This window comes from Triticum aestivum, chromosome 4A, assembly GCF_018294505.1.
Source record: "Triticum aestivum cultivar Chinese Spring chromosome 4A, IWGSC CS RefSeq v2.1, whole genome shotgun sequence".
Taxonomy (NCBI): Eukaryota; Viridiplantae; Streptophyta; class Magnoliopsida; order Poales; family Poaceae; genus Triticum; species Triticum aestivum.
In genome coordinates, this window is record NC_057803.1 from 508,201,275 (window position 1) to 508,227,039 (window position 25,765).

Here is a 25,765-nt window from a genome sequence, read left to right on the forward strand (position 1 = left end):
AAAATAAGTTTAGTCAGGCGGACATCGACGCGAAGGTGAAGCTTGCGGTCGAGAAAAAAGCAGCTGAGGACGCGAAAAAAGCAGCTGAGGACAAATATGAGTTGCTACAGCAGGCGGTCAATGCAGCTGTAACTGCCTGCAGAAATGATTTCTCTACTAACTTGGTTCCAGTTATCATCAACTGGACGAAGGAAAATCCAGACAAGACGGTACATGATTTCCCATTGCCCAGTTTCGTCGGGAGCAACTCCATGAACAACAACACCATCGCACCATCACTTGCCCACGCAACTGGTCCTCCTCTCGCAGTCGCTCCCGCTCATAGCAGCCCGTCCTCAGTCTCTGGCGCGCTCGGTGGGCCTTCGTCTTTGGCTGAGCTCGACGCCATCACGGTAATTACATGTCGCACCAACATATATATATATATAATATTCCATTTTTGTTGCCTTTCGGATGTTTTACGCCACAGACATATGTGTTTGCAGGCGAAAGAAACCCCGTGCACCATACTCTACTTGATCAAAGGCCAGAAGGTGGACGTGGGAAAGGGGATGATAGTGGACCCCTTGCAACCCACGTTCCACAACCAGCCGATCCCCGCTGGGCACTTCAGGGTTAGCTTGTCCAGTGTGAAATCGGGGCACCAGGATTTGCCTCCTCCAGTACAGCATGTGGGAGCGGACGACGAGACCCCGCCGCGAATTGGAAGCTGCAAGGGTTGGGTGCTGCTATGGCCGAAGAATCTTATTCGTTCGGAGCCGGCCGAGAGCACACCAATAACCACACATCAACAAGCACGTGCGGAGACCACCACCCCGCCTACGCAATTACCAGCTCCTGTAGTGTCGGGTGAGAGCGGCGGACGACATGATGAAGGGGGTGCAATAGTACTGGCTGATGTAATTTGTCCTGTAGAACAGAGAATGGATGATGAGATGGAGGTCGACCCTATGGATTTCCTCAATACAAACTCGTATGACTGTGACATAGAATTGATGAGTCAACCATATGACGAATCGGGCTATCAGTTTGCTAATGAGGATATGGATGATATGCCCGGGCAGGAAGGTCGTAGCAGGGACTGCAAAAAGTCTCTCTTCATGAAATCCTCACAGGACACGCCTGAAGATGCTGCCTCAACACAGGCTCAACTAGCCGGGCGCGAGGGTCGTATAATACTTAGCCCGGGAACACTGGGGCAGGGGTTAAGGAAGGGTCTAGAAGGTGTGCCCAAGAAAAAGGAGAGAAAGAGATCGGGGAAGATAGCTGCCTCCAAACAAGCCAGAGCACATAGCAGCTAGATGATGCATTCTGAAGAGCGTGTACCCGTGAAAGGTGCGGCCATGTTCCATCTCACGGGCGAGCCGATGCTACCGCCGAAACCGCTGGAGGCACTATCAGGGGATCTCAGGAGACTGCACGACCATGTGCTGTCGACTGAGAAAAGCCTACTAGCCTCAAAGGATCCAGGATGTCCGACATACGCGGATCGTGTGCCTGAGGGGAAGTGCTATGTCAATACACGGCCCGCGGAGGTGTTCTTCCTGCGGTTTGACCATATCTTTGAGATGTTTCTGACAAGGCGGCTCGATTTTACAATTGTCCGCCTTTTTGCGCTACATATGAGCTCCGTCATGAAGAGTGAAGAAGTCTCGCAAATCTGTGTGGCGGATCCGTACTACATGCACGAGTCTTTCTTGAGTCTCGGCGACTTTCAGCGTGAAACTGCTAGGGACTACCTCCAAAACTTCATGGTACAGAATAAGGACCGGGAAATTGTCCTCGTGCCTTATCATCCAAAGTAAGTCAGTTCCGGACAACCCTTTCATATATTTCAATCATTCCTTCTCTCTCTATGGGGAATAATTTGAGGTGTCTTTTCCCCGTAGCAATGGGTGCACCGTCCTTATCATTCTTTACCTGCAAGTCTCCCACGCCGTGTATTTTGACCCTTCCAGAGACTACGAGAAAAAAGACTACACCCACATAATGAATATTCTAGATGATGCTCTCCAAGGCTTCAGCATTAGAGGTGGCCACATGCAGATCAGGAAACAAAGGAACAAGAAGATGGGTTTCGCGCATAAAACTAACTTCTCCTGCATCCATGTCCCAAAACCAAGCAAGAAGGATGGACTCTACATCGTCCATCTCATGATTCAGTTCAACACGAATCACCAAAAGCTTCGCATGAGAAACAGAAATGATGATCATATCCACAAGTGGCTAGAATCTCATGGAGAAGCGGATTATAAACTTAGAGATGACTTCTTTCGCATCCAAAGCAACATTGTGATGATCATCATGAAAAAAGTCGTCGATGTAAAGGGGATGTTCCACCACGGCCCTATATCGCGAGCTGACATCCAAACTCGCATAGGCATGCAACGTCTAGACCTCACACCGTTCAAGAAGCTAGGGTCCATCCTCGATGATATGGAAGGATAGAACTTCTAGTGATTTATGATGCCGATGATGATGATATGTGTCGGTTGAACTTGTATACTTTTTGTAGCGATGAAACTTTGTGATGTCCACGGTCCCTGTTGAACTTGCGTAACGCTACTTTGTTAGTTTGCGTACGATGACATGCGTACCTCTAGTTAATTAATTTGCGTACTGTATGATGCATCTAGTTGCTAACCCTTTCTTTTTCGGTGTTGCTCTAGTATATTTTGTTGCATATATATGATTTTACATCCTCTTCATGAACATGCATCTCTAACAGGTACCTGGTTTCTTGATGGCGAGATGGAAGTGCTATGTCGTGTACAAAGGGAAGGTTCCGGGGGTGTACAACGAGTGGCATGAGTGTCAGGCGCAAGTGAATGAGTTCTCGGGCGCCAGCCATAAAGGCTTCAAAAGCATACAAGAAGGAGAAGCTGCGGAACTATGCAGTACATGAGGTGGCGGTTACAAGTCCTCTCTCGCGCTAGCGTGAACCTCAAGTGATAGCTCTTCTCGCGTATACCTTTGTTTAGATGGATGACGTTCTAGTTGCAAGTATTCGAGACTTGCATGTATCGCTATTTTCAAGATGATGACAAGATACCACTTTGTGTTGGATGATGATTATGATGAGACTATTTGTATGTATATGATATGATTACATTTCTGGTCTCGCAGGCATTTGTATGTGTATCATGATGACATTTGTATGTGCTAAAGATTCTTCTATAAAGCCTGTTCAAATACAAAACAAATATGCCGAAAAAAATACTAAAATTAGCAGTAGCGAGTGGAGAAAAGTTAGCAGCAGCGCGGTAGTAGCAGTAGCGCGTACAGGAGAAGCACGCTATAGCTATTAGCAGTAGCGAGATTCCACTAGGAGCGCTGCTACTACACTTGTGTAGCAGTAGCACTTGTGAGCACGCGCTACTGCTACGTGTTAGCTGTAGCGCCTTATTAGTAGCGTCGGTCCCCGCGCTACTGATACACCTAAAACCCGCGCTGCTGCTAGCCTTTTCCCTAGTAGTGTGTGACCATCGTGTAGATGCATCAATTAGAACCATGAAGTACCGGAAAGGTCCAGATAATTGTTGTGTGGCATCATGAAAGATTTTAAGGGATTTGTTGTGTCGTCAAGTGTGTGTATGAGGAGTGAATTTTTTTTCTCCCGTTGCAACGCACGGGCATGTTTACTAGTATGAGTACAAGGGACGCAAGTAGGAGGCATCTTTACATGAACCGTCATAAGCTAGAAGTCACGATGGTTGAGAAAAAGAGACGCGTCGGTTGCTATAGAGAACCGCACACACTATTAGACAAGAGGAGATTTTCCCTCTAATTAATATATGCTAATTAATCACAACAAAAACAGCCCAAGAAATATATTTTGAGTGAAACATAAGATATTTTTAGTGATATATGTATATCAAAACTAGACTATTTTCTTTCAAATTTATGAATATGTATTATTCTATTTTGGATCCGTTGCAACGCACGGGCACATTGCTAGTAACATGTAACAACGTCTAATGGCATTCGATACAATTTTTTAGGTGTCTAATGGTATCTTTGAACAAACACATGACATTTTCCAGCAATTGTAGCTTCCAATGGCAAAACTGAGTAGTGGGACAAAAGTAATGGCCAAACTGATATAATGAATAATTCTGGTTAAATTATCTTTTCAGGTGTCATTTAACACCGTAGTAGTCAAAGATGAACGTAAGTGTTTTAACTTCATATATATGAATGGTTATCAAATCAAAGCCTAGCCTAGGCTGACAGGATTTGATGCATATTTCCTGATTATGTGGTTGCAGCAAATTTCTAACGGAAATGCATAACACATTTCACATCATCCTAAAAATGCACTGATTTAGCAAGTCGTCCAGGGTCATCTAGTAAAGGGGGGGAACAAAAAGCAGACATTATTACAGGAAGAAATAAACAATTATCATATCACAATAAAGCCTTCCCGCATGGCTCGCTCACCTGTCGGCCAGTTTTTTGATAAAATCCACACCACCCACCCAAGTATAGTTTTGGGTCAAACATAACCAGACACATGGTAACTCAAAGAAGTTATGATGCCAACAAAAGAAAGCAGCATGCAGTCAATACAGAGGGCAGTACAACTGACATAATATACTAGTTCATGGAAAGTTCTTATTGCAGATAAGCGATAAGAATAGGTGGTGAGACAAGATGGATACATATAATAAAACAAGGTGAGGAATCCTTGAGAGTATTCATAATCCTAAAATTAACAGACAAATGAAAGACAGTCCAGATAGATGATCATCCATAATCCACTACCCCCTCCATCGACACATAGGCATTATTCTCAGATCATATAGTCCAGTTCATCTCACATGTAAACTCCTTCCACTATCAGAATGACATCCTCTCCGGTCCCAGCTCAGCTTCTTGCAAGGGGGGGATCACAGGTCATTTCCGTATTCACGCCTTTACCTGCCATGCCAAATTTAGCATGTTTCAGTAATAGTTTGGAAGAAACAAAAAGCTAATCCATGCACAACTTCGTAGCACGGCTCTAATATATATAACCACTACTTTAGACTTCCTTGTGAAACGGACTGCTGAAAAAGGCCAAACTTGTTTTCAAGATGTAGCGCTCTATAAGTAAATATTACCTCCGTCCCATAATATAATATGTTAACATCTTGTATTATGGGCCGGAGGGAGTAGTTTATAGTAGTAGAATGCAGCAACACCCAAGGTGAAATGTGTGACAGGAAAAGTTAATTGTTCCGGTGAGAATTTCACCGCAACAATAGGAACTGTGGTATCCAAAATGCTAGCATTTGACTTGAGTATTGGCCGTATATCTGCTTCCACCACATGTTACACTCATGTGTTGTCGGTGTTGTGTATCTATAATATAATGTGTTCAACACCTCACCAGGTTCTTCCCAAATCCATAGCACCAAACGTCACCGATCCTAAACCTGTCTTTGAGATGAACGGTATGATTAACCTAGCATATCTTATTTCGTACTAAACCCACCCTACACTGTCTATGTGTGTGATATGATGATACCCCCTCCACCAAGAAGAACTTGCATTCATCTGGCAATGTAATTCAGCATGCACTGGAAGTGGCAGATGGTAAGGCAGCGGTGGAAACAGTTACCTGGACCAACTTTGAGATATTTGGAGATCCTACTTGAATCGTAGCCGGTGGACAAGGCGATAGACCTTTTGGGGCTAAACTCGGCCACTCTCTGGACAGTCTTGTTCTTCATGTCAACAGCAAGCACCCATGCTGTGTGTTCCTTGTCACGATAGTCAATCTTGGCTAGGAGGTAAAGAATGCAATCATCTTGGAGACTCAGCTTGGGCAGGCCAATGTCGAGAGTCGACAAGGTTGGCTGAGCTGTGACACCTTCATGGACGTTCAGCTTAGGCAGCGATGGTTCAGGTATATCAGAGGAATCAAGCTCAAGCTCATGATGGATGTGCCAAGCCTTTTTGGAGAAGACACCAGTCTTGATGCTCCATATTGTGGCCTTCCAACCATGGTCGTGGTGCAGCAGCTCAACAAACCTGATGGAGCCATTAAGGAGGGAAACATCCCGAACAGCCGGCGATCCAATTGCATACTGCGGCTCGGTCGGTAGTCTTAAGAAACGGAGCTTGGGGCTTTTGTCCAGCACGTTGCAGAAGGTGATCATATGTGAGAGGTCGACCCAGGCTACTAGGCCTAAATCTCCTTTTATGGTGATTGTCTTGTATGTGGTGAGCTGGTAGGGGACTGAATCGACATTCACCAGCACTTTGCTCCAGGAGTTGGTACCAGATTTGATACAGGCAGAGGTGAGAAGGATTGCCATGCCCAAACCTATCAGCTTGTGCGGCAAGGACGAAGGTGCAGTCAGGTTTGCCATTGCTCACAATGGCAAAGGAGTGATCATTGACTGGGTGGTCGTCGCCCGGCTGCTTGATGTGCTTGAGCTCAGGGACGCTTGCGTTGTAGACAAAGTAGTGTTGTTTGAGGCGAAGCGAGGCATAGGATGGGCGGCCACCGACTACGACGGATAGAAGGACGAGGCCGCCCTCAGTCTCTGTGGCGACTATGTGAGGCGGGTAGGCGAACGCGGTGTGGTCGTAGTCGGTGGCATGGACGCAGAGGTAGGAGACTTGCGGCGGTTGGGCGGTGCAGAAGGTGACCTTGATTTTCCCCCGGAGACCGAGACCCTCCAAGCCGCAGTCGGCGGTGGTGGCGTTGAGGCGGTCGGCAAAGTAGGCGTGTGGCTCGATGAGGACGAAGCTTGGCTGGTCGCCACCGCCGTCCGGGTAGCCATAAGCAGGGGGATTCAGGAATGGGGGATCCTGTGTGATTGGGGACCTGCGTAAAATCAATACCTTCCGCTCTCCTGCGGATGGACTGCTGTCAGGCTTCTTGACGGCTTCCTCCTCGCCGAGGTAAGAAGCAGCAAAATCAGCCAGCTCGCTGTCCATGGATTCCAGATCGAGAGCCGTCAAGCTCTTCCTCTCCGGTGTGTGGATGGATCCTAGATCGGTTGGCTCTCCTCTCCGCCTTGGGTATGTGGATGGATTTGTGTGGGGAGGGGGGAGGTTGGGGACGATCAGGGTCGGAGATCGAGATGAGATTGCAGCTGGAGCAAAAGGGGAGAAACCAGCCGCCTCAGCTCCTCCTATTGCGAGAATGAGCGGTGGGTAGGGAGACTGGGTAGCCCCATCGTTGCTAGGGTTATGTTCCCTTTAACCGCTAGTTTGGGCTGGACCTTGGTCCTCCACCGTGGGCCGCAGCCGGCCCACGGTGGCGATGCAAGTCTATCTTCTACCTCGAAAAGCACCGCGGCCTTCTATTCCTCGCGTTCAGCGAGACCTGGGGAGCGCTCGCGTCGTGGAGACAGGCAGTGCACATGGGCCGGCCCAGGTTCGCTGTTGGGCACATTCTCAGTTTTGTTTTACGTTTTCTATTGTCTTTTTTGCTTTTATATTTGTAGTTTTGCTTATACTTTAAATATTCTAAATATATAAGTATAAAATCCACTCTAGCATAAACATTTGAAAAATATTGAAAGAGTATTTAAAAATGTAGAAAAATGATTTGAAAAATGTTGAACGAGTATTTTAAAAATATTGAACAAGTATTTGAAAAATATTGAACACGTATTTGAAAAACTATTGTACAAGTATTTAAAAAAGGTTGATCATGTATATAAAAATGTTGAACAAGTATTTTAAAAATGGTGAACACGTATTTAAAAACTATTGTACAAGTATTTGAAAAAATATTGATCATGTATACAAAGATGTTTAATAAGTATTTGAAAAATGTTAAACAAACTTTTGAAAAATGTTGACCATGTGTTTGAAAAAAATGTTGACAAGTATTTGAAAAAATGTTGATCATGTATATAAAAATGTTGAATAAGTATTTGAAAAGTGTTGAATAGTTGTTTGAAAAGTGTTGAACAAGCATTTGAAAAAATTGTGTGCAAGTATTTGAAAAAGGGTGAACAAGTATTTGACAAAAATTTGAACAAGTATTTGACAAAATTTTGAACAAACATTTGAAGAAAAACCGAAAAAGAAACAAAAACCCGGCGAAGAAAAAAACAAAAGAAAGCAAAGAGAAAAACGAAAAAAAACCTGTAAAAACAAATGGAAACCCGGCTTAACTCGCCTCAAGTACAAAACGCTTCTCATTCTTATCATGAGCCCGACTTGGTTGGAGTGGCTAGTAGAGCTAGATCTCCCAAGAAGATTAGGTATTGAATCCTGCTTCTCCCGTATGTTATTTTTCCTTTTCTGCGTGAACATGGGCCAGCCCGACTACACAAAACGCTTCAGTGCGACATCCCGCGACAATCGCTTAATGCGATAAATAGTCTTTGCAGAAAAGCACTGCGGCGACTATATGCGTCCAACAGCGCGCAGACGCACAGAGTGACCAGCGACTGAGCCGGCACACTAAGAGGAAAGGAAGGAGAGAGCGACGTAAAAAATAACCGAAACCAGAGAGGCGCTGCCTGGGATCGAACTTGCGACTTTTGATTTCGTGTGACACAAGTCACTGGAGATGACGGTTATTGCTGCTATAAGGAAAGCGCGATTTATTTTTTAAATCTCAACTAAGTGGCACATTTAAAACAAACTTTACACATTTTTTTAATGTTTCATGAAAAATTAGGAAAACAATGAAATGCCGAATATTATTATCTAAACGAAATATTTTTGTAATTCAAAACATTTTTTACTCCGTGTTATTTTAAAACTTGAACAAACTTTTAAATCTCGAACATTTTTTAATCTATGAAAAAAATGTATGGAAAAAACTTTCTAATTCCAAACAAAAATAGAAAACAGGAACATGCTTTGAAATCATGAACATTTTTGTAAAAGGCGAACATCTTTTGAATATGTGAACATCTTATGATATATGACATTTTTTGAAAAATGAGAACATTTTATCAAAAACACGAACAATTTTTGAAACATTAGAACACATTTGGAAATTCTAGAATTTTTTTGAAAAATGAGAACAAAATCCGCAGTACCCTTTTAAACACAATGCAGTTCATATGATTCAGTTCATTTTACCTGACAATGCAGCTCGGCCGTTTTGTGCAGGCAATGACGTTGAGCAGAAACAAAATGCCGCGCATAATTGACAACCCATGGACCATCAACTTTCGGAAGAGTCAAGTTTTTCCAGAAGAGACACTTGCTGGGTTACCCATGAGATTCCTCGAGGATTCTTCACGACAACAAACATGGTGCAATACTCTTCGAAAGAAGATTTTTTCCATGAAGAAGAGGTAGTCGAAGATGGCGACGATGTCACCTTCATGTGGGAGGGCACTCACCAACAGGATGATGAAGATGATGATGATGAAGATGAGCCAATAAAATTTCTCATCCCAGAGTACAAGCACGAGTTCACTACATTTGGACAGCATGTCCAAACAGATAACAATGATGTTGTTGACCATGATGTTGCAGAAGATGATGATTATGATGATGTGCCGCCGCTCCAACAATTTCAAACCAATCCAGTGAGACATCACCACAACACTGGATTACCACCGCGTCCACCTGCTGCACCACAAAACAAAGCTCAGTGTGCACCTCCTGCACGACAAAATAGAGCTCGGCATGCACATGCTGCACCGAAAGACATAGCTCCAAGTGCACCTGCTGCATCAAGTTCAACACTGTGACCACCAAGGGTGCCTCGGTCAGAAGTCAATGGCGGGTACAAGTCCTTCTCACTATTACCACCGTGAGATCCTCAACTACACATATCTGCTATAACTCTATCATGTACAATACAACTCGGCGAGCTGCAAACGCCATCGGATGAACGACATTACACACATGTAAGTTTATGTCCTAAAAAATAATAATATTTGTTGTCCATTTAGATAGCATTGCAACGCACTGACATTTTCTGTGAAGTTTGGCCTAACATCTAATACAGTCGACTCTTCCGAAAACATAGTAACATTGCAGTGCTTTCTTAACTCGTATGCAGTCCTCGTATTTAAATAGAACAATACACTTTGTCTCATAGAGTATTGCACTTGATGCAGGATAAAAACATGCCGCCAAACCTCATACTTGTCCCTGGAATGAAGTTCACCTCGTACGTCAATGCATGGGACTTTTACAACACTTATCCAAGATATGCAGGGTTTGGCATATGCAAGAAGGTGAAACACAAGACAAATGCCTACATTGTCTGCACAAGAGAAGGGGCGTGAAGCAGACTGTGGCAGATTATGATCAGAAACGTGAGAAGACATCAAAAAGGATTGGATGCAAGGCAAGAATTAGAGTCAAAGAGAGGAAGAATGAGAGTTTTGTGATACAAACAGTTGAGCTTAACCACAACCACAAGATGCTAGAAAGCCCCAGGATGCTTTTGCACATGCACTCACACAAAAGAGATGATCCTTTGATTGACAGTTGGTGAAGGACATGCAGCTGGACAATCATACACACAGATGATGTCAACGCTGTCGCGTATGTCCGATGGTCTGCAGTTCACGGGTCATACTAGCCGCGCCTGGGTCAACAAGTAAGCACGTCACAGAACATATCGCTTGAGCATTCTGTGGGTAATTATTTCTTGTTTGATAAGATGAGTTTGCATTACGTTTGAAATGCAGGAAACATAAGTTTGCTAGAGAAGAGTCTCAAGATGACGCCAAGAAGCTTCTGGATTTCTTCGAGAAGATACAAAAGATCAACGCAGAGTTCTTCTATGATTACGACATTGATGGAGATAATCGTGTAAGATGTTAGGGAACGCAGTAATTTCAAAAAAATCCTACGATCACGCAACATCTTTCTAGGTGATGCATAGCAACGAGAGGGAAGAGTGTTGTCTACGTACCCTCGTAGACCGAAAGCGGAAGCGTTATGACAACACGGTTGAAGTAGTCGTACGTCTTCACGATCAGACCAATCCTAGCACCGAAGGTACGCCACCTCCGTGATCTACACACGTTCAGCTCAGTGACGTCCCACGAACTCTAGATCCATCTGAGGTCAAGGGAGAGTTTCGTCAGCACGACGGCGTGATGACGGTGTTGATGAAGTTACCAACGCAGGGCTTTGCCTAAGCACTGCAACGATATGACCGAGGTGGAAATCTGTGGAGGGGGGCACCGCACACGGCTAAGACAACTGTCAACTTGAGTGTTCTAGGGTGCCTCCAGCCCCCGTATATAAAGGAGCAAGGGGGAGGCTAGCCGGCCCTCATAGGGCGCGCCCCAAGTAGGATTCCTACTAGGAATCCTATTCCTAGTAGGTTTCCAACAAGGGAATAGAGGGGGAGGAAGGAGAGGGAGAGAGGGAGAAGGAAAGCGAGGCGCCCCCCTTCCCTAGTCCAATCCGGACCAAGAGGGAAGAGGCGTGCGGCCTGCCCTAGCCGCCCCTCTCTCTCTCCACTAAGGCCCATGTGGCCCATTAGTTCCCCCGGGGGGTTCCGGTAACCCTCGGCACTCCCGTTTTATCCGAGACTTCTCCGGAACATTTCTGGTGTCCGAATATAGTCATCCAATATATCAATCTTTATGTCTCGACCATTTCGAGACTCCTCGTCATGTTCGTGATCACATCTGGGACTCCGAACTACCTTCGATACATCAAAATACATAAACTCATAATATCGATCGTCATCAAACGTTAAGCGTGCGGACCCTACGGGTTCGAGAACTATGCAGACATGACCGAGACTCATCTCCGATCAATAACCAATAGCGGAACCTGGATGCTCATATTGGTTCCTACATATTCTACGAAGATCTTTATCGGTCAAACCGCATAACAATATACGTTGTTCCCTTTGTCATCGGTATGTTACTTGCCCAAGATTCGATCGTCGGTATCTCAATACCTAGTTCAATCTCGTTACCGGCAAGTCTCTTTACTCGTTCGATAATGCATCATCCCGTGATTAACTCATTAGTCACATTGATTGCAAGGCTTATAGTGATGTGCATTACCGAGAGGGCCCAGAGATACCTCTCCAAAACATGGAGTGACAAATCCTAATCTCGATCTATGCCAATCCAACAAACACCATCGGAAACACCTATAGAACATCTTTATGATTACCCAGTTACGTTGTGACGTTTGATAGCACACTAAGTGTTCCTCCGGTATTCGGGAGTTGCATAATCTCATAGTCATAGGAACATGTATAAGTTATGAAGAAAGCAATAACAACAAACTAAACGATCATAGTGCTAAGCTAACGGATGGGTCATGTCAATCACATCATTCTCTAATTATGTGATCCCATTCATCAAATGACAACTCATGTCAATGGCTAGGAAACTTAACCATCTTTGATCAATGAGCTAGTCAAGTAGAGGCATACTAGTGAAACTCTGTTTGTCTATGTATTCACACATGTACTAAGTTTCCGGTTAATACAATTCTAGCATGAATAATAAACATTTATCATGATATAAGGAAATATAAATAACAACTTTATTATTGCCTCTAGGGCATACTTCCTTCAGTCTCCCACTTGCACTAGAGTCAATAATCTAGGTTACATTGTAATGATTCTAACACCCATGGAGTCTTGGTGCTGATCATGTTTTGCTCGTGAGAGAGGCTTCGTTAACGGGTCTGCAACATTCAGATCCGTATGTATCTTGCAAATCTCTATGTCCCCTTCCGACACTTGATGACAGATGGAATTGAAGCATCTCTTAATGTGCTTGGTTCTCTTGTGAAATCTGGATTCCTTCGCCAAGGAAATTGCTCCAGTATTGTCACAAAAGATTTTCATTGGACCCGATGCACTAGGTATGACACCTAGATCGGATATGAACTCCTCATCCAGACTCCTTCATTTGCTGCTTCCGAAGCAGCTATGTATTCCGCTTCACACGTAGATCCCGCCACGACGCTCTGCTTAGAACTGCACCAACTGACAGCTCCACCATTCAATATAAACACGTATCCGGTTTGCGACTTAGAGTCATCCGATCACTGTCAAAGCTTGCATCGACGTAACCATTTACAACAAGGTCTTTGTCACCTCCATAAACGAGAAATATATCCTTAGTCCTTTTCAGGTATTTCAGGATGTTCTTGGCCGCTGTCCAGTGATCCACTCCTGGATTACTTTGGTACCTCCCTACTATACTTATAGCAAGGCACACATCAGGTCTGGTACACAGCATTGCATACATGATAGAACCTATGGCTGAAGCATAGGGAATGACTTTCATTTTCTCTCTATCTTCTGCAGTGGTCGGGCATTGAGTCTCACTCAACTTCACACCTTGTAACACAGGCAAGAACCCTTTCTTTGACTGGTCCATTTTGAACTTCTTCAAAATCTTATCGAGGTATGTGCTTTGTGAAAGTCCAATTAAGCGTCTTGATCTATCTCTATAGATCTTGATGCCCAATATATAAGCAGCTTCACCGAGGTCTTTCATTGAAAAGATTTTATTCAAGTATCCTTTTATGCTTCCAGAAATTCTATATCATTTCCAATCAACACTATGTCATCCACATATAATATTAGAAATGCTACAGAGCTCCCACTCACTTTCTTGTAAATACAGGCTTCTCCAAAAGTCTGTATAAAACCATATGCTTTGATCACACTATCAAAACGTTTATTCCAACTCCGAGAGGCTTGCACCAGTCCATAAATGGATCGCTAGATCTTGCACACTTTGTTAGCATCCTTTGGATCGACAAAACCTTCTGGTTGCATCATATACAACTCTTCTTCCAGAAATCCATTCAGGAATGCAGTTTTGACATCCATTTGCCAAATTTCATAATCATAAAATGCGGCAATTGCTAACATGATTCGGACAGACTTAAGCATCGCTACGGGCGAGAAAGTCTCGTCGTAGTCAACTCCTTGAACTTGTCGAAAACCTTTCACAACAAGTCGAGCTTTGTAGACAGTAACATTACCGTCAGCGTCAGTCTTCTTCTTGAAGATCCATTTATTCTCGATGGCTTGCCGATCATCGGGCAAGTCAACCAAAGTCCACACTTTGTTCTCATGCATGGATCCCATCTCAGATTTCATGGCCTCAAGCCATTTCGCGGAATCTGGGCTCATCATCGCTTCCTCATAGTTCGTAGGTTCGTTATGGTCTAGTAACATGACGTCCAGAACAGGATTACCGTACCACTCTGGTGCGGATCTTACTCTGGTAGACCTACGAGGTTCAGCAGTAACTTGATCTGAAGTTTCATGATCACTATCATTAGCTTCCTCACTAATTGGTGTAGGAATCACTGGAACTGATTTCTGTGATGAACTACTTTCCAATTCGGGAGAAGGTACAATTACCTCATCAAGTTCTACTTTCCTCCCACTCACTTCTTTCGAGAGAAACTCCTTCTCTAGAAAGGATCCATTCTTAGCAACGAATATCTTGCCTTCGGATCTGTGATAGAAGGTGTACCCAACAGTCTCCTTTGGGTATCCTATGAAGACACATTTCTCCGATTTGGGTTCGAGCTTATCAAGAGCTTTTTCACATAAGCATCGCAGCCCCAAACTTTCAGAAACGACAACTTGGGTTTCTTGCCAAACCACAGTTCATAAGGTGTCGTCTCAACGGATTTAGATGGTGCCCTATTTAACGTGAATGCAGCCGTCTCTAAAGCATAACCCCAAAACGATAGCGGTAAATCAGTAAGAGACATCATAGATCACACCATATCTAATAAAGTGCGGTTACGACGTTCGGACACACCATTACGCTGTGGTGTTCCAGGTGGCGTGAGTTGCGAAACTATTCCACATTGTTTCAAATGAAGACCAAACTCGTAACTCAAATATTCTCCTCCACGATCAGATCATAGAAACTTTATTTTCTTGTTACGATGATTTTCCACTTCACTCTGAAATTCTTTGAACTTTTCAAATGTTTCAGACTTATGTTTCATCAAGTAGATATACCCATATCTGCTCAAATCATCTGTGAAGGTTAGAAAATAACGATACCCGCTGCGAGCATCAACACTCATTGGACCGCATACATCAGTATGTATTATTTCCAACAAGTCTGTTGCTCGCTCCATAGTTCCGGAGAACGGAGTCTTAGTCATCTTGCCCATGAGGCATGGTTCGCAAGTTATCAAGTGATTCATAATCAAGTGATTCCAAAAGCCCATCAGCATGGAGTTTCTTCATGCGCTTTACACCAATATGACCTAAACGGCAGTGCCACAAATAAGTTGCACTATCATTATTGAACTTATATCTTTTGGCTTCAATACTATGAATATGTGTATCACTACTATCGAGATTCAACAAAAATAGACCACTCATCAAGGGTGCATGACCATAAAAGATATTACTCATATAAATAGAACAACCATTATTCTCTGATTTAAATGAATAACCGTCTCGCATCAAACAAGATCCAGATATAATGTTCATGCTCAACGCTGGCACCAAATAACAATTATTCAGGTCTAAAACTAATCTCTGAAGGTAGATGTAGAGGTAGCGTGCCGACCACAATCACATTGACTTTGGAACCATTTCCCACGCGCATCATCACCTCGTCCTTAGCCAATCTTCGCTTAATCTGTAGCCCCTATTTCGAGTTACAAATATGAGCAACAGAACCAGTATAAAATACCCAGGCGCTACTGCGAGCATTAGTTAAGTACACATCGATAACATGCATATCAAATATACCTTTCACTTTGCCATCCTTATTATCCGCCAAATACCTGGGGAAGTTCCGCTTCCAGTGACCAGTCCCTTTGCAGTAGAAGCACTCAGTCTCAGGCTTAGGTCTAGACTTGGGCTTCTTCACTTGAGCAGCAACTTGTTTGCCGTTCTTCTTGAAGTTCCCCTTCTTCCCTTTGCCCATCTTCTTGAAACTGGTGGTCTTGTTGACCATCAATACTTGATGCTCCTTCTTGATTTCTACCTCCACAACTTTTAGCATCACGAAGAGCTCGGGGATTCTCTTATCCATCCCTTGCATATTATAGTTCATCACGAAGCTTTTGTAGCTTGGTGGCAGTGATTGAAGAACTCTGTCAATGACACTATCATCAGGAAGATTAACTCCCAGTTGAGTCAAGTGGTTGTGGTACCCAGACATTCTGACTATATGTTCACTAACAGAACTATTCTCCTCCATCTTGCAGCTATAGAACTTATTAGAGACTTCATATCTCTCAATCCGGGCATTTGCTTGAAATATTAACTTCAACTCCTGGAACATCTCATATGCTCCATGACATTCAAAACGTTGTTGAAGTCCCGGTTCTAAGCCGTAAAGCATGGCACACTGAACTATCGAGTAGTCATCAGCTTTGCTCTGCCAGACGTTCTTAACGTCATCAGTAGCATCTGCAGCAGGCCTAGCACCCAGCGGTGCTTCCAGGACGTAATTCTTCTATGCAACAATGAGGATAATCCTCAAGTTATGGACCCAGTCTATGTAGTTGCTACCATCATCTTTCAACTTAGCTTTCTCTAGGAATGCATTAAAATTCAATGGAACAGTAGCACGGGCCATTTATCTACAACAACATAGACATGCAAAATACTATCAGGTACTAAGTTCATGATAAATTAAAGTTCAATTAATCATATTACTTAAGAACTCCCACTTAGATAGACATCCCTCCAATCATCTAAGTGATCACGTGATCCAAATCAACTAAACCATGTCCGATCATCACATGAGATGGAGTAGTTTTCAATGGTGAACATCACTATGTTGATCATATCTACTATATGATTCACGCTCGACCTTTCGGTCTCAGTGTTCTGAGGCCATATCTGCATATGCTAGGCTTGTCAAGTTTAACTCGAGTACTCTGCGTGTGCAAAACTGGCTTGCACCCGTTGTATGTGAACGTAGAGCTTATCACACCCGATCATCACGTGGTGTCTCGGCACGACGAACTGTCGCAACGGTGCATACTCAGGGAGAACACTTATACCTTGAAATTTAGTGAGAGATCATCTTATAATGCTACCGTCGAACTAAGCAAAATAAGATGCATAAAGGATAAACATCACATGAAATCAATATAAGTGATATGATATGGCCATCATCATCTTGTGCCTTTGATCTCCATCTCCAAAGCACCGTCATGATCACCATCGTCGTCAGCTTGACACCTTGATCTTCATCGTAGCATCGTTGTCGTCTCGCCAACTAGTGCTTCTACGACTATCACTACCGCTTAGTGATAAAGTAAAGCAATTACATGACGATTGCATTTCATACAATAAAGGGACAACCATATGGCTCCTGCCAGTTGCCGATAACTCTGTTACAAAACATGAACATATCATACAATAAAATATAGCATCATGTCTTGACCATATACATCACAACATGCCCTGCAAAAACAAGTTAGAAGTCCTCTACTTTGTTGTTGCAAGTTTTACATGGCTGCTACGGGCTTAGCAAGAATCGTTCTTACCTACACATCAAAAACCACAACGATTTTTCGTCAAGTGTGCTGTTTTAACCTTCAACAAGGACCGGGCATAGTAACAGTCGATTCAACTAAAGCTGGAGAAACAGACACACACTAGCCACCTGTGTGCGAAGCACGTCGGTAAAACCAGTCTCGCATAAGCATACACGTAATGTCGGTCTAGGCCGCTTCATTCAATAATACCGCCGAACCAAAGTATGACATGCTAGTAAGCAGTATGACTATTATCGCCCACAACTCTTTGTGTTCTACTCGTGCATATAACATCTACGCATAGACCTGGCTTGGATGCCACTGTTAGGGAACGCAGTAATTTCAAAAAAATTCCTACGATCACGCAAGATCTATCTAGGTGATGCATAGCAACGAGAGGGGAGAGTGTTGTCTACGTACCCTCATAGACCGAAAGCGGAAGCGTTATGACAACGCGGTTGAAGTAGTCGTACGTCTTCACGATCCGACCGATCCTAGTACCGAAGGTACGGCACCTCCATGATCTGCACATGTTCATCTCAGTGACGTCCCATGAACTCTAGATCCAGCTGAGGTTGAGGGAGAGTTTCTTCAGCACGACGGCGTGATGACGGTGTTGATGAAGTTACCGACGCAGGGCTTCGCCTAAGCACTGCAACGATATGACCGAGGTGGAAATCTGTGGAGGGGGCACCGCACACAGCTAAGAAAACTGTCAACTTGTGTGTTCTAGGGTGCCCCCTGCCCCCGTATATAAAGGAGCAAGGGGGAGGCCGGCCGGCCCTCGTAGGGCATGCCCCAAGTAGGATTCCTACTAGGCATCCTATTCCTAGTAGGTTTCCAACAAGGGAAGAGAGGGGGAAGGAAGGATAGGGCATGAGTATTGTACTATAATGTGTAATAACAGCCCATAATGCAATAAATATCAATATAAAAGCATGATGCAAAATGGACGTATCAACTCCCCCAAGCTTAGACCTCGCTTGCCCTAAAGCGAAAGCCGAAATCGAAAAGTATGTCCACATGTTTAGAGATAGAGGTATCGATAAAATAAAATACGGGCACGAGGGCATCATGATCATATTTAGAACACGAACATATATTGTCATATAATTTCTTATGCTAAAGTAACAATTCATTCACAAGGTAAAGTATGAATCATAAACTTCATTGAAAACTAACAAACTATGATCTCAGTCATTGAAGCGATTGCAATTTATCATAACATCGGAAAGAGTCAATATAAGAGCTTTTCAGCAAGTCCACATACTCAACTATCATTTAATCTTTCACAATTGCTAACACTCACGCGATACTTATGGGTTTAAAGCTTCAGTCGGACACAGAGAAAGATAGGGGCTTATAGTTTCACCTCCTAACCTTTTACCTCAAGGGTAATGTCAACAATAATACTTTATGATAACCTACATCCGAGTGGATATATATACCTGGATCTCTCCAACACATAGTACTTGCCAAAAGAAAAGGTGTAAAAAGGAAAGGTGAATATCACCATGACTCTTGTATAAGGGTAGGAGATAAAAGTAAAAAAGATAGGCCCTTCGCAGAGGGAAGCAGAGGTTGTCATGCGCTTTTATGGTTGGATGCACAAAATCTTAATGCAAAAGAACGTCACTTTACATTGCCGCTTGTGATAAAGAACTTTATTATGCAGTCTGTCGCTTTTATTTCTTCCATATCACAAGTCCGTATAAAACTTATTTTCTTCACACTAATAGATCATACATATTTAGAGAGCAATTTTTATTGCTTGCACCGATGACAACTTACTTGAAGGATCTTACTCAATCCATAGGTAGGTATGGTGGACTTTCATGGCAAAACTGGTTTAAGGGATGTTCGGAAGCACAAGTCGTATCTCTACCTGGTGCAAAGAATTTGGCTAGCATAAGAGGGAAAAGCAAGCTCAACATGCTGGAGGATCCATGACAATATAACTTCTATTCGGAAATAAGAAAACATAACCCATTATGTTGTCTTCCTTGTCCAACATCAAATTTTTAGCATGTCATATTTTACTGAGTGCTCACAATTACAAAAGATGTCCAAGATAGTGTATTTATATGTGAAGCCTCTCTTTCTTTATTACTTCCTATTAATTGCAACAATGACCAAAACTATGTTTGTCAACTCTCAACAAATTTTATTCATCATACTCTTTATATGTGAAGTCATTACTCTCCATAAGATAAATACATGATCTTTTTATTTCTTTTTATTCTTTCTCTTGTTTTATTCCCTCAAGATCATAGCAAGAAAGCAAAAGCCCCCAAATCAAAACTACTCTTTATTATATATAACTTACGAACTCGATTACATAGAGGGAACATAAAGCAAAACTCAAAGCTAGATCACACTAAAACTTTCTTGTACTAGATTAAGATATAACCAAAAGTATCAAACTAAGAAAAAAACGATAAAGGTAAAGGTGTGGTGGTGATACGATACCAGGGCACCTCCCCCAAGCTTGGCAGTTGCCAAGGGGAGTGCCGATACCCATGTATTTATGTCTCTTTCTTCGGAGGTGGTGATGATGGAGTTGTTGATGTGGTAGGCTTGTCATCCATCTTCCTGAAGGAAATATGCCCTAGTATGCCTCTACTTGACTAGCTCGTTAATCGAAGATGGTTATGTTTCCTAACCATGAACAAAAGAGTTGTTATTTGATTAACGGGATCACATCATTAGAAGAATGATGTGATTGACATGACCCATTCCATTAGCTTAGCACTCGACCGTTTAGTATGTTGCTATTTGCTTTCTTCATGACTTATACATGTTCCTATGACTATGAGATTATGCAACTCCCGTTTGCCGGAGGAACACTTTGTGTGCTACCAAACGTCACAACGTAACTGGGTGATTATAAAGGAGCTCTACAGGTGTCTCCAAAGGTACATGTTGGGTTGGCATATTTTGAGATTAGGATTTGTCACTCCGATTGTCGGAGAGGTATCTCTGGTCCCTCTCGGTAATGCACATCACCTAAGCCTTGCAAGCATTGCAACTAATGAGTTAGTTGTGAGATGATGTATTACGAAACGAGTAAAGAGACTTGCCGGTAACGAGATTGAACTAGGTATTCAGATACCGACGATCGAATCTCGGGCAAGTAACATACCGATGACAAAGGGAACACCGTATGTTGTTATGCGGTCTGACTGATAAAGATCTTCGTAGAATATGTAGGAGCCAATATGAGCATCCAGGTTCCGCTATTGGTTATTGACCAGAGACGTGTCTCGGTCATGACTACATTGTTCTCAAACCCGTAGGGTCCGCACGCTTAATGTTACGATGACAGTTTCATTATGAGTTTATATGTTTTGATGTACCGAAGGTTGTTCGGAGTCCTGGATGTGATCACAGACGTGATGAGGAGTCTCGAAATGGTCGATACATAAAGATTGATATATTGGACGACTATATTCGGACACAGGAATAGTTCTGGGCATTATCGGATATAGAATGGAGTACCGGGGGGTTACCGGAACCCCCCGGGGGGTTAATGGGCCTCATGGGCCCAAAGTGGAGCAGAGGAGGGGCGGCCAGGGCAGGCCGCGCGCCCCCTCCCCCTCTAGTCCGAATTGGACAAGGAGGGGGGGGCGACGCCCCCTCTTTCCTTCCTTTCCTCTCTCCCTTCCTCCCCACTCTCCTAGTTGGACAAGGAAAGGAGGGAGTCCTACTCCCGGTAGGAGTAGGACTCCTCCCTGGCGCGCCTCCTCCTGTCCGGCCGCCCCCTCCCCCTTGCTCCTTTATATACGAGGGCAGGGGGACACCTCTAGACACAACAATTGATCATTGATCTCTTAGCCGTGTGCGGTGCCCCCCTCCACCATAATCCTCGATAATATTGTAGCGGTGCTTAGGCGAAGCCCTGCGACAGTAGAACATCAAGATCATCACCATGCCATCGTGCTGACGGAACTCATCCCCGACACTTTGCTGGATCGGAGTCCGGGGATCGTCATCGAGCTGAACGTGTGCTAAAACTCGGAGGTGCCGTAGTTTCGGGGCTTGATCAGTCGGGTTGTGAAGACGTATGACTACATCAACCGCGTTGTTATAACGCTTCCGCTTTCGGTCTACGAGGGTATGTGGACAACACTCTCCCCTCTCATTGCTATGCATCACCATGATCTTGTGTGTGCGTAGGAATTTTTTTGAAATTACTACGTTCCCCAACAGTGGCATCCGAGCCTGGTTTTATGCATAGATGTCATATGCATGAGTAGAACACAAATGAGTTGTGGGGGATATAAGTCATACTGCTTACCAGCATGTCATACTTTGGTTCGGCGGTATTGTTGGATGAAGCGACCTGGACCGACATTACACGTACGCTTACGCGAGACTGGTTCTACCGACGTGCTTTGCACACAGGTGGCTGGCGGGTGTCAGTTTCTCCAACTTTAGTTGAACCGAGTGTGGCTACACCCGGTCCTTGTGAAGGTTAAAACAACACCAACTTGACAAACTATCGTTGTGGTTTTGATGCGTAGGTAAGAACGGTTCTTGCTAAGCCCATAGCAGCCACGTAAAACTTGCAACAACAAAGTAGAGGACGTCTAACTTGTTTTTGCAGGGCATGTTGTGATGTGATATGGTCAAGACATGATGCTAAATTTTATTGTATGAGATGATCATGTTTTGTAACCAAGTTATCGGCAACTGGCAGGAGCCATATGGTTGTCGCTTTATTGTATGCAATGCAATCGCCCTGTAATGCTTTACTTTATCACTAAGAGGTAGCGATAGTCGTAGAAGCATAAGATTGGCGAGACGACAATGATGCTACGATGGAGATCAAGGTGTCGCGCCGGTGATGATGGTGATCATGACGCTGCTTCGAAGATGGAGATCACAAGCACAAGATGATGATGGCCATATCATATCACTTATATTGATTGCATGTGATGTTTATCTTTTATGCATCTTATCTTGCTTTGATTGACGGTAGCATTATAAGATGATCCCTCACTAAATTATCAAAGTGTAAGTGTTCTCCCTGAGTATGCACCGTTGCGAAAGTTCATCGTGCTGAGACACCACGTGATGATCGGGTGTGATAGGCTCTACGTTCAAATACAACGGGTGCAAAACAGTTGCACACGCGGAATACTCAGGTTAAACTTGATGAGCCTAGCATATAACAGATATGGCCTCGGAACACGGAGACCGAAAGGTCGAGCGTGAATCATATAGTAGATATGATCAACATATTGATGTTCACCGTTGAAACTACTCCATCTCACGTGATGATCGGACATGGTGTAGTTGATATGTATCACGTGATCACTTAGAAGGATTAGAGGGATGTCTATCTAAGTGGGACTTCTTAAAGTAATATGATTAATTGAACTTAAATTTATCATGAACTTAGTACCTGATAGTATCTTGCTTGTTTTATGTTTGATTGTAGATAGATGGCCCGTGCTGTTGTTCCGTTGAATTTTAATGCGTTCCTTGAGAAAGCAAAGTTGAAAGATGATGGTAGCAATTACACGGACTGGGTCCGTAACTTGAGGATTATCCACATTGCTGCACAGAAGAATTATGTCCTGGAAGCACCGCTGGGTGCCAGGCCTGCTGCTGATGCAACTAACGATGTTAAGGACGTCTGGCAGAGCAAAGCTGATGACTACTCGATAGTTCAATGTGCCATGCTTTACGGCTTAGAATCGGGACTTCAACGATGTTTTGAACGTCATGGAGCATATGAGATGTTCCAGGAGTTAAAGTTAATATTTCAAGAAAATGCTCGGATTGAGAGATATGAAGTCTCCAATAAGTTCTATAGCTGCAAGATGGAGGAGAACAGTTCTGTCAGTGAGCATATACTCAAAATGTCTGGGTATAATAATCACTTGATTCAACTGGGAGTTAATCTTCCGGATGATTGCGTCAATGACAGAATTCTCCAATCACTGCCACCAAGCTACAAGAGCTTCGCGATGAACTATAACATGCAAGGGATGGATAAGACAATTCCCGAGCTCTTCGCGATGCTAAAAGCTGCGGAGGTAGAAATCAAGAAGGAGCATCAAGTGTTGATGGTCAACAAGACCACTAGTTTCAAGAAAAAGGGAAAAGGGAAGAAGGGAAACTTCAAAAAGAACAACAAGCAAGTTGCTGCTCAGGAGAAGAAACCCAAGTCTAGACCTAAGCCTAAAACTGAGTGCTTCTACTGCAAGCAGACTGGTCACTGGAAGCGGAACTGCCCCAAGTATTTGGCGGATAAGAAGGATGGCAAGGTGAACAAAGGTATATATGATATACATGTTATTGATGTGTACCTTACTAATGCTCGTAGTAGCACCTGGGTATTTGATACTGGTTCTGTTGCTAATATTTGCAACTCAAAATAGGGGCTACGGATTAAGCGAAGATTGGCAAAGGACGAGGTGACGATGCACGTGGGAAATGGTTCCAAAGTCGATGTGATCGCGGTCGGCACGCTACCTCTACATCTACCTTCGGGATTAGTATTAGACCTAAATAATTGTTATTTGGTGCCAGCGTTGAGCATGAACATTATATCTGGATCTTGTTTGATGCGAGACGGTTATTCATTTAAATCAGAGAATAATGGTTGTTCTATTTATACGAGTAATATCTTTTATGGTCATGCACCCTTGAAGAGTGGTCTATTCTTGTTGAATCTCGATAGTAGTGATACACATATTCATAATGTTGAAGCCAAAAGATGCAGAGTTGATAATGATAGTGCAACTTATTTGTGGCATTGCCGTTTAGGTCATATCGGTGTAAAGCGCATGAAGAAACTCCATACTGATGGACTTTTGGAACCACTTGATTATGAATCACTTGGTACTTGCGAACCGTGCCTCATAGGCAAGATGACTAAAACACTATTCTCCGGTACTATGGAGAGAGCAATAGATTTGTTGGAAATCATACATACAGATGTATGTGGTCCGATGAATGTTGAGGCTCGTGGCGGATATCGTTATTTTCTCACCTTCACAGATGACTTAAGCAGATATGGGTATATCTACTTAATGAAACATAAGTCTGAAACATTTGAAAAGTTCAAAGAATTTCAGAGTGAAGTTGAAAATCATCGTAACAAGAAAATAAAGTTTATGCGATCTGATCGTGGAGGAGAATATTTGAGTTATGAGTTTGGTGTACATTTGAAACAATGCGGAATAGTTTCGCAACTCACGCCACCTGGAACACCACAACGTAATGGTGTGTCCGAACGTCGTAATCGCACTTTACTAGATATGGTGCGATCTATGATGTCTCTTACTGATTTACCACTATCGTTTTGGGGTTATGCTTTAGAGACAGCCGCATTCACGTTAAATAGGGCACCATCAAAATCCGTTAAGACGACACCTTATGAACTGTGGTTTGGCAAGAAACCAAAGTTGTCGTTTCTAAAAGTTTGGGGATGCGATGCTTATGTGAAAAAGCTTCAACCTGATAAGCTCGAACCCAAATCGGAGAAATGTGTCTTCATGGGATATCCAAAGGATACTATTGGATACACCTTCTATCACAGATCTGAAGGCAATACTTTTGTTGCTAAATTCGGAAACTTTCTAGAGAAGGAGTTTCTCTCGAAAGAAGTGAGTGGGAGGAAAGTAGAACTTGATGAGGTAATTGTACCTGTTCCCTTGTTGGAAAGTAGTTCATCACAGAAACCGGTTTCTGTGACACCTACACCAATTAGTGAGGAAGTTAATGATGATGATCATGAAACTTTAGATCAAGTTGTTACTGAACCTCGTAGATCAACCAGAGTAAGATCCGCACCAGAGTGGTATGGTAATCATGTTCTGAAAGTCATGCTATTAGATCATGGTGAATCTACGAACTATGAAGAAGCGATGGTGAGCCCAGATTCCGCAAAATGGCTTGAAGCCATGAAATCTGAGATGGGATCCATGTATGAGAACAAAGTGTGGACTTTGGTTGACTTGCCCGATGATTGGCAAGCAATTGAGAACAAATGGATCTTTAAGAAGAAGACTGACGCTGACGGTAATGTTACTGTCTACAAAGCTCGACTTGTCGCAAAAGGTTTTCGACAAGTTCAAGGGATTGACTACGATGAGACCTTCTCACCCATAGCGATGCTTAAGTCTGTCCGAATCATGTTAGCAATTGCCGCTTTTTATGATTATGAAATTTGGCAGATGGATGTCAAAACTGCATTCCTGAATGGATTTCTGGAAGAAGAGTTGTATATGATGCAACCGGAAGGTTTTGTCGATCCAAAGGGAGCTAACAAAGTGTGCAAGCTCCAGTGATCCATTTATGGACTGGTGCAAGCCTCTCAGAGTTGGAATAAACACTTTGATAGTGTGATCAAAGCATT

The 25,765-nt window shown here is 43.3% G+C and overlaps 1 protein-coding gene across 1 annotated transcript; it reads right to left on the reverse strand.

Annotated features, from left to right (window-relative positions):
- Window positions 1-4,566: 4,566 nt before the first annotated feature.
- LOC123086627 (uncharacterized) lies at window positions 4,567-7,156 on the reverse strand. The gene is made up of 2 exons (XM_044508395.1): window positions 5,603-7,156; window positions 4,567-4,920 (listed from the first exon to the last, which is right to left on the reverse strand). Exons 1-2 carry the CDS (start codon window positions 6,354-6,356, stop codon window positions 4,868-4,870), a joined length of 807 nt encoding a protein of 268 aa, XP_044364330.1. The 5' UTR covers window positions 6,357-7,156; the 3' UTR covers window positions 4,567-4,867.
- Between the last annotated feature and the right edge of the window lie 18,609 nt (window positions 7,157-25,765).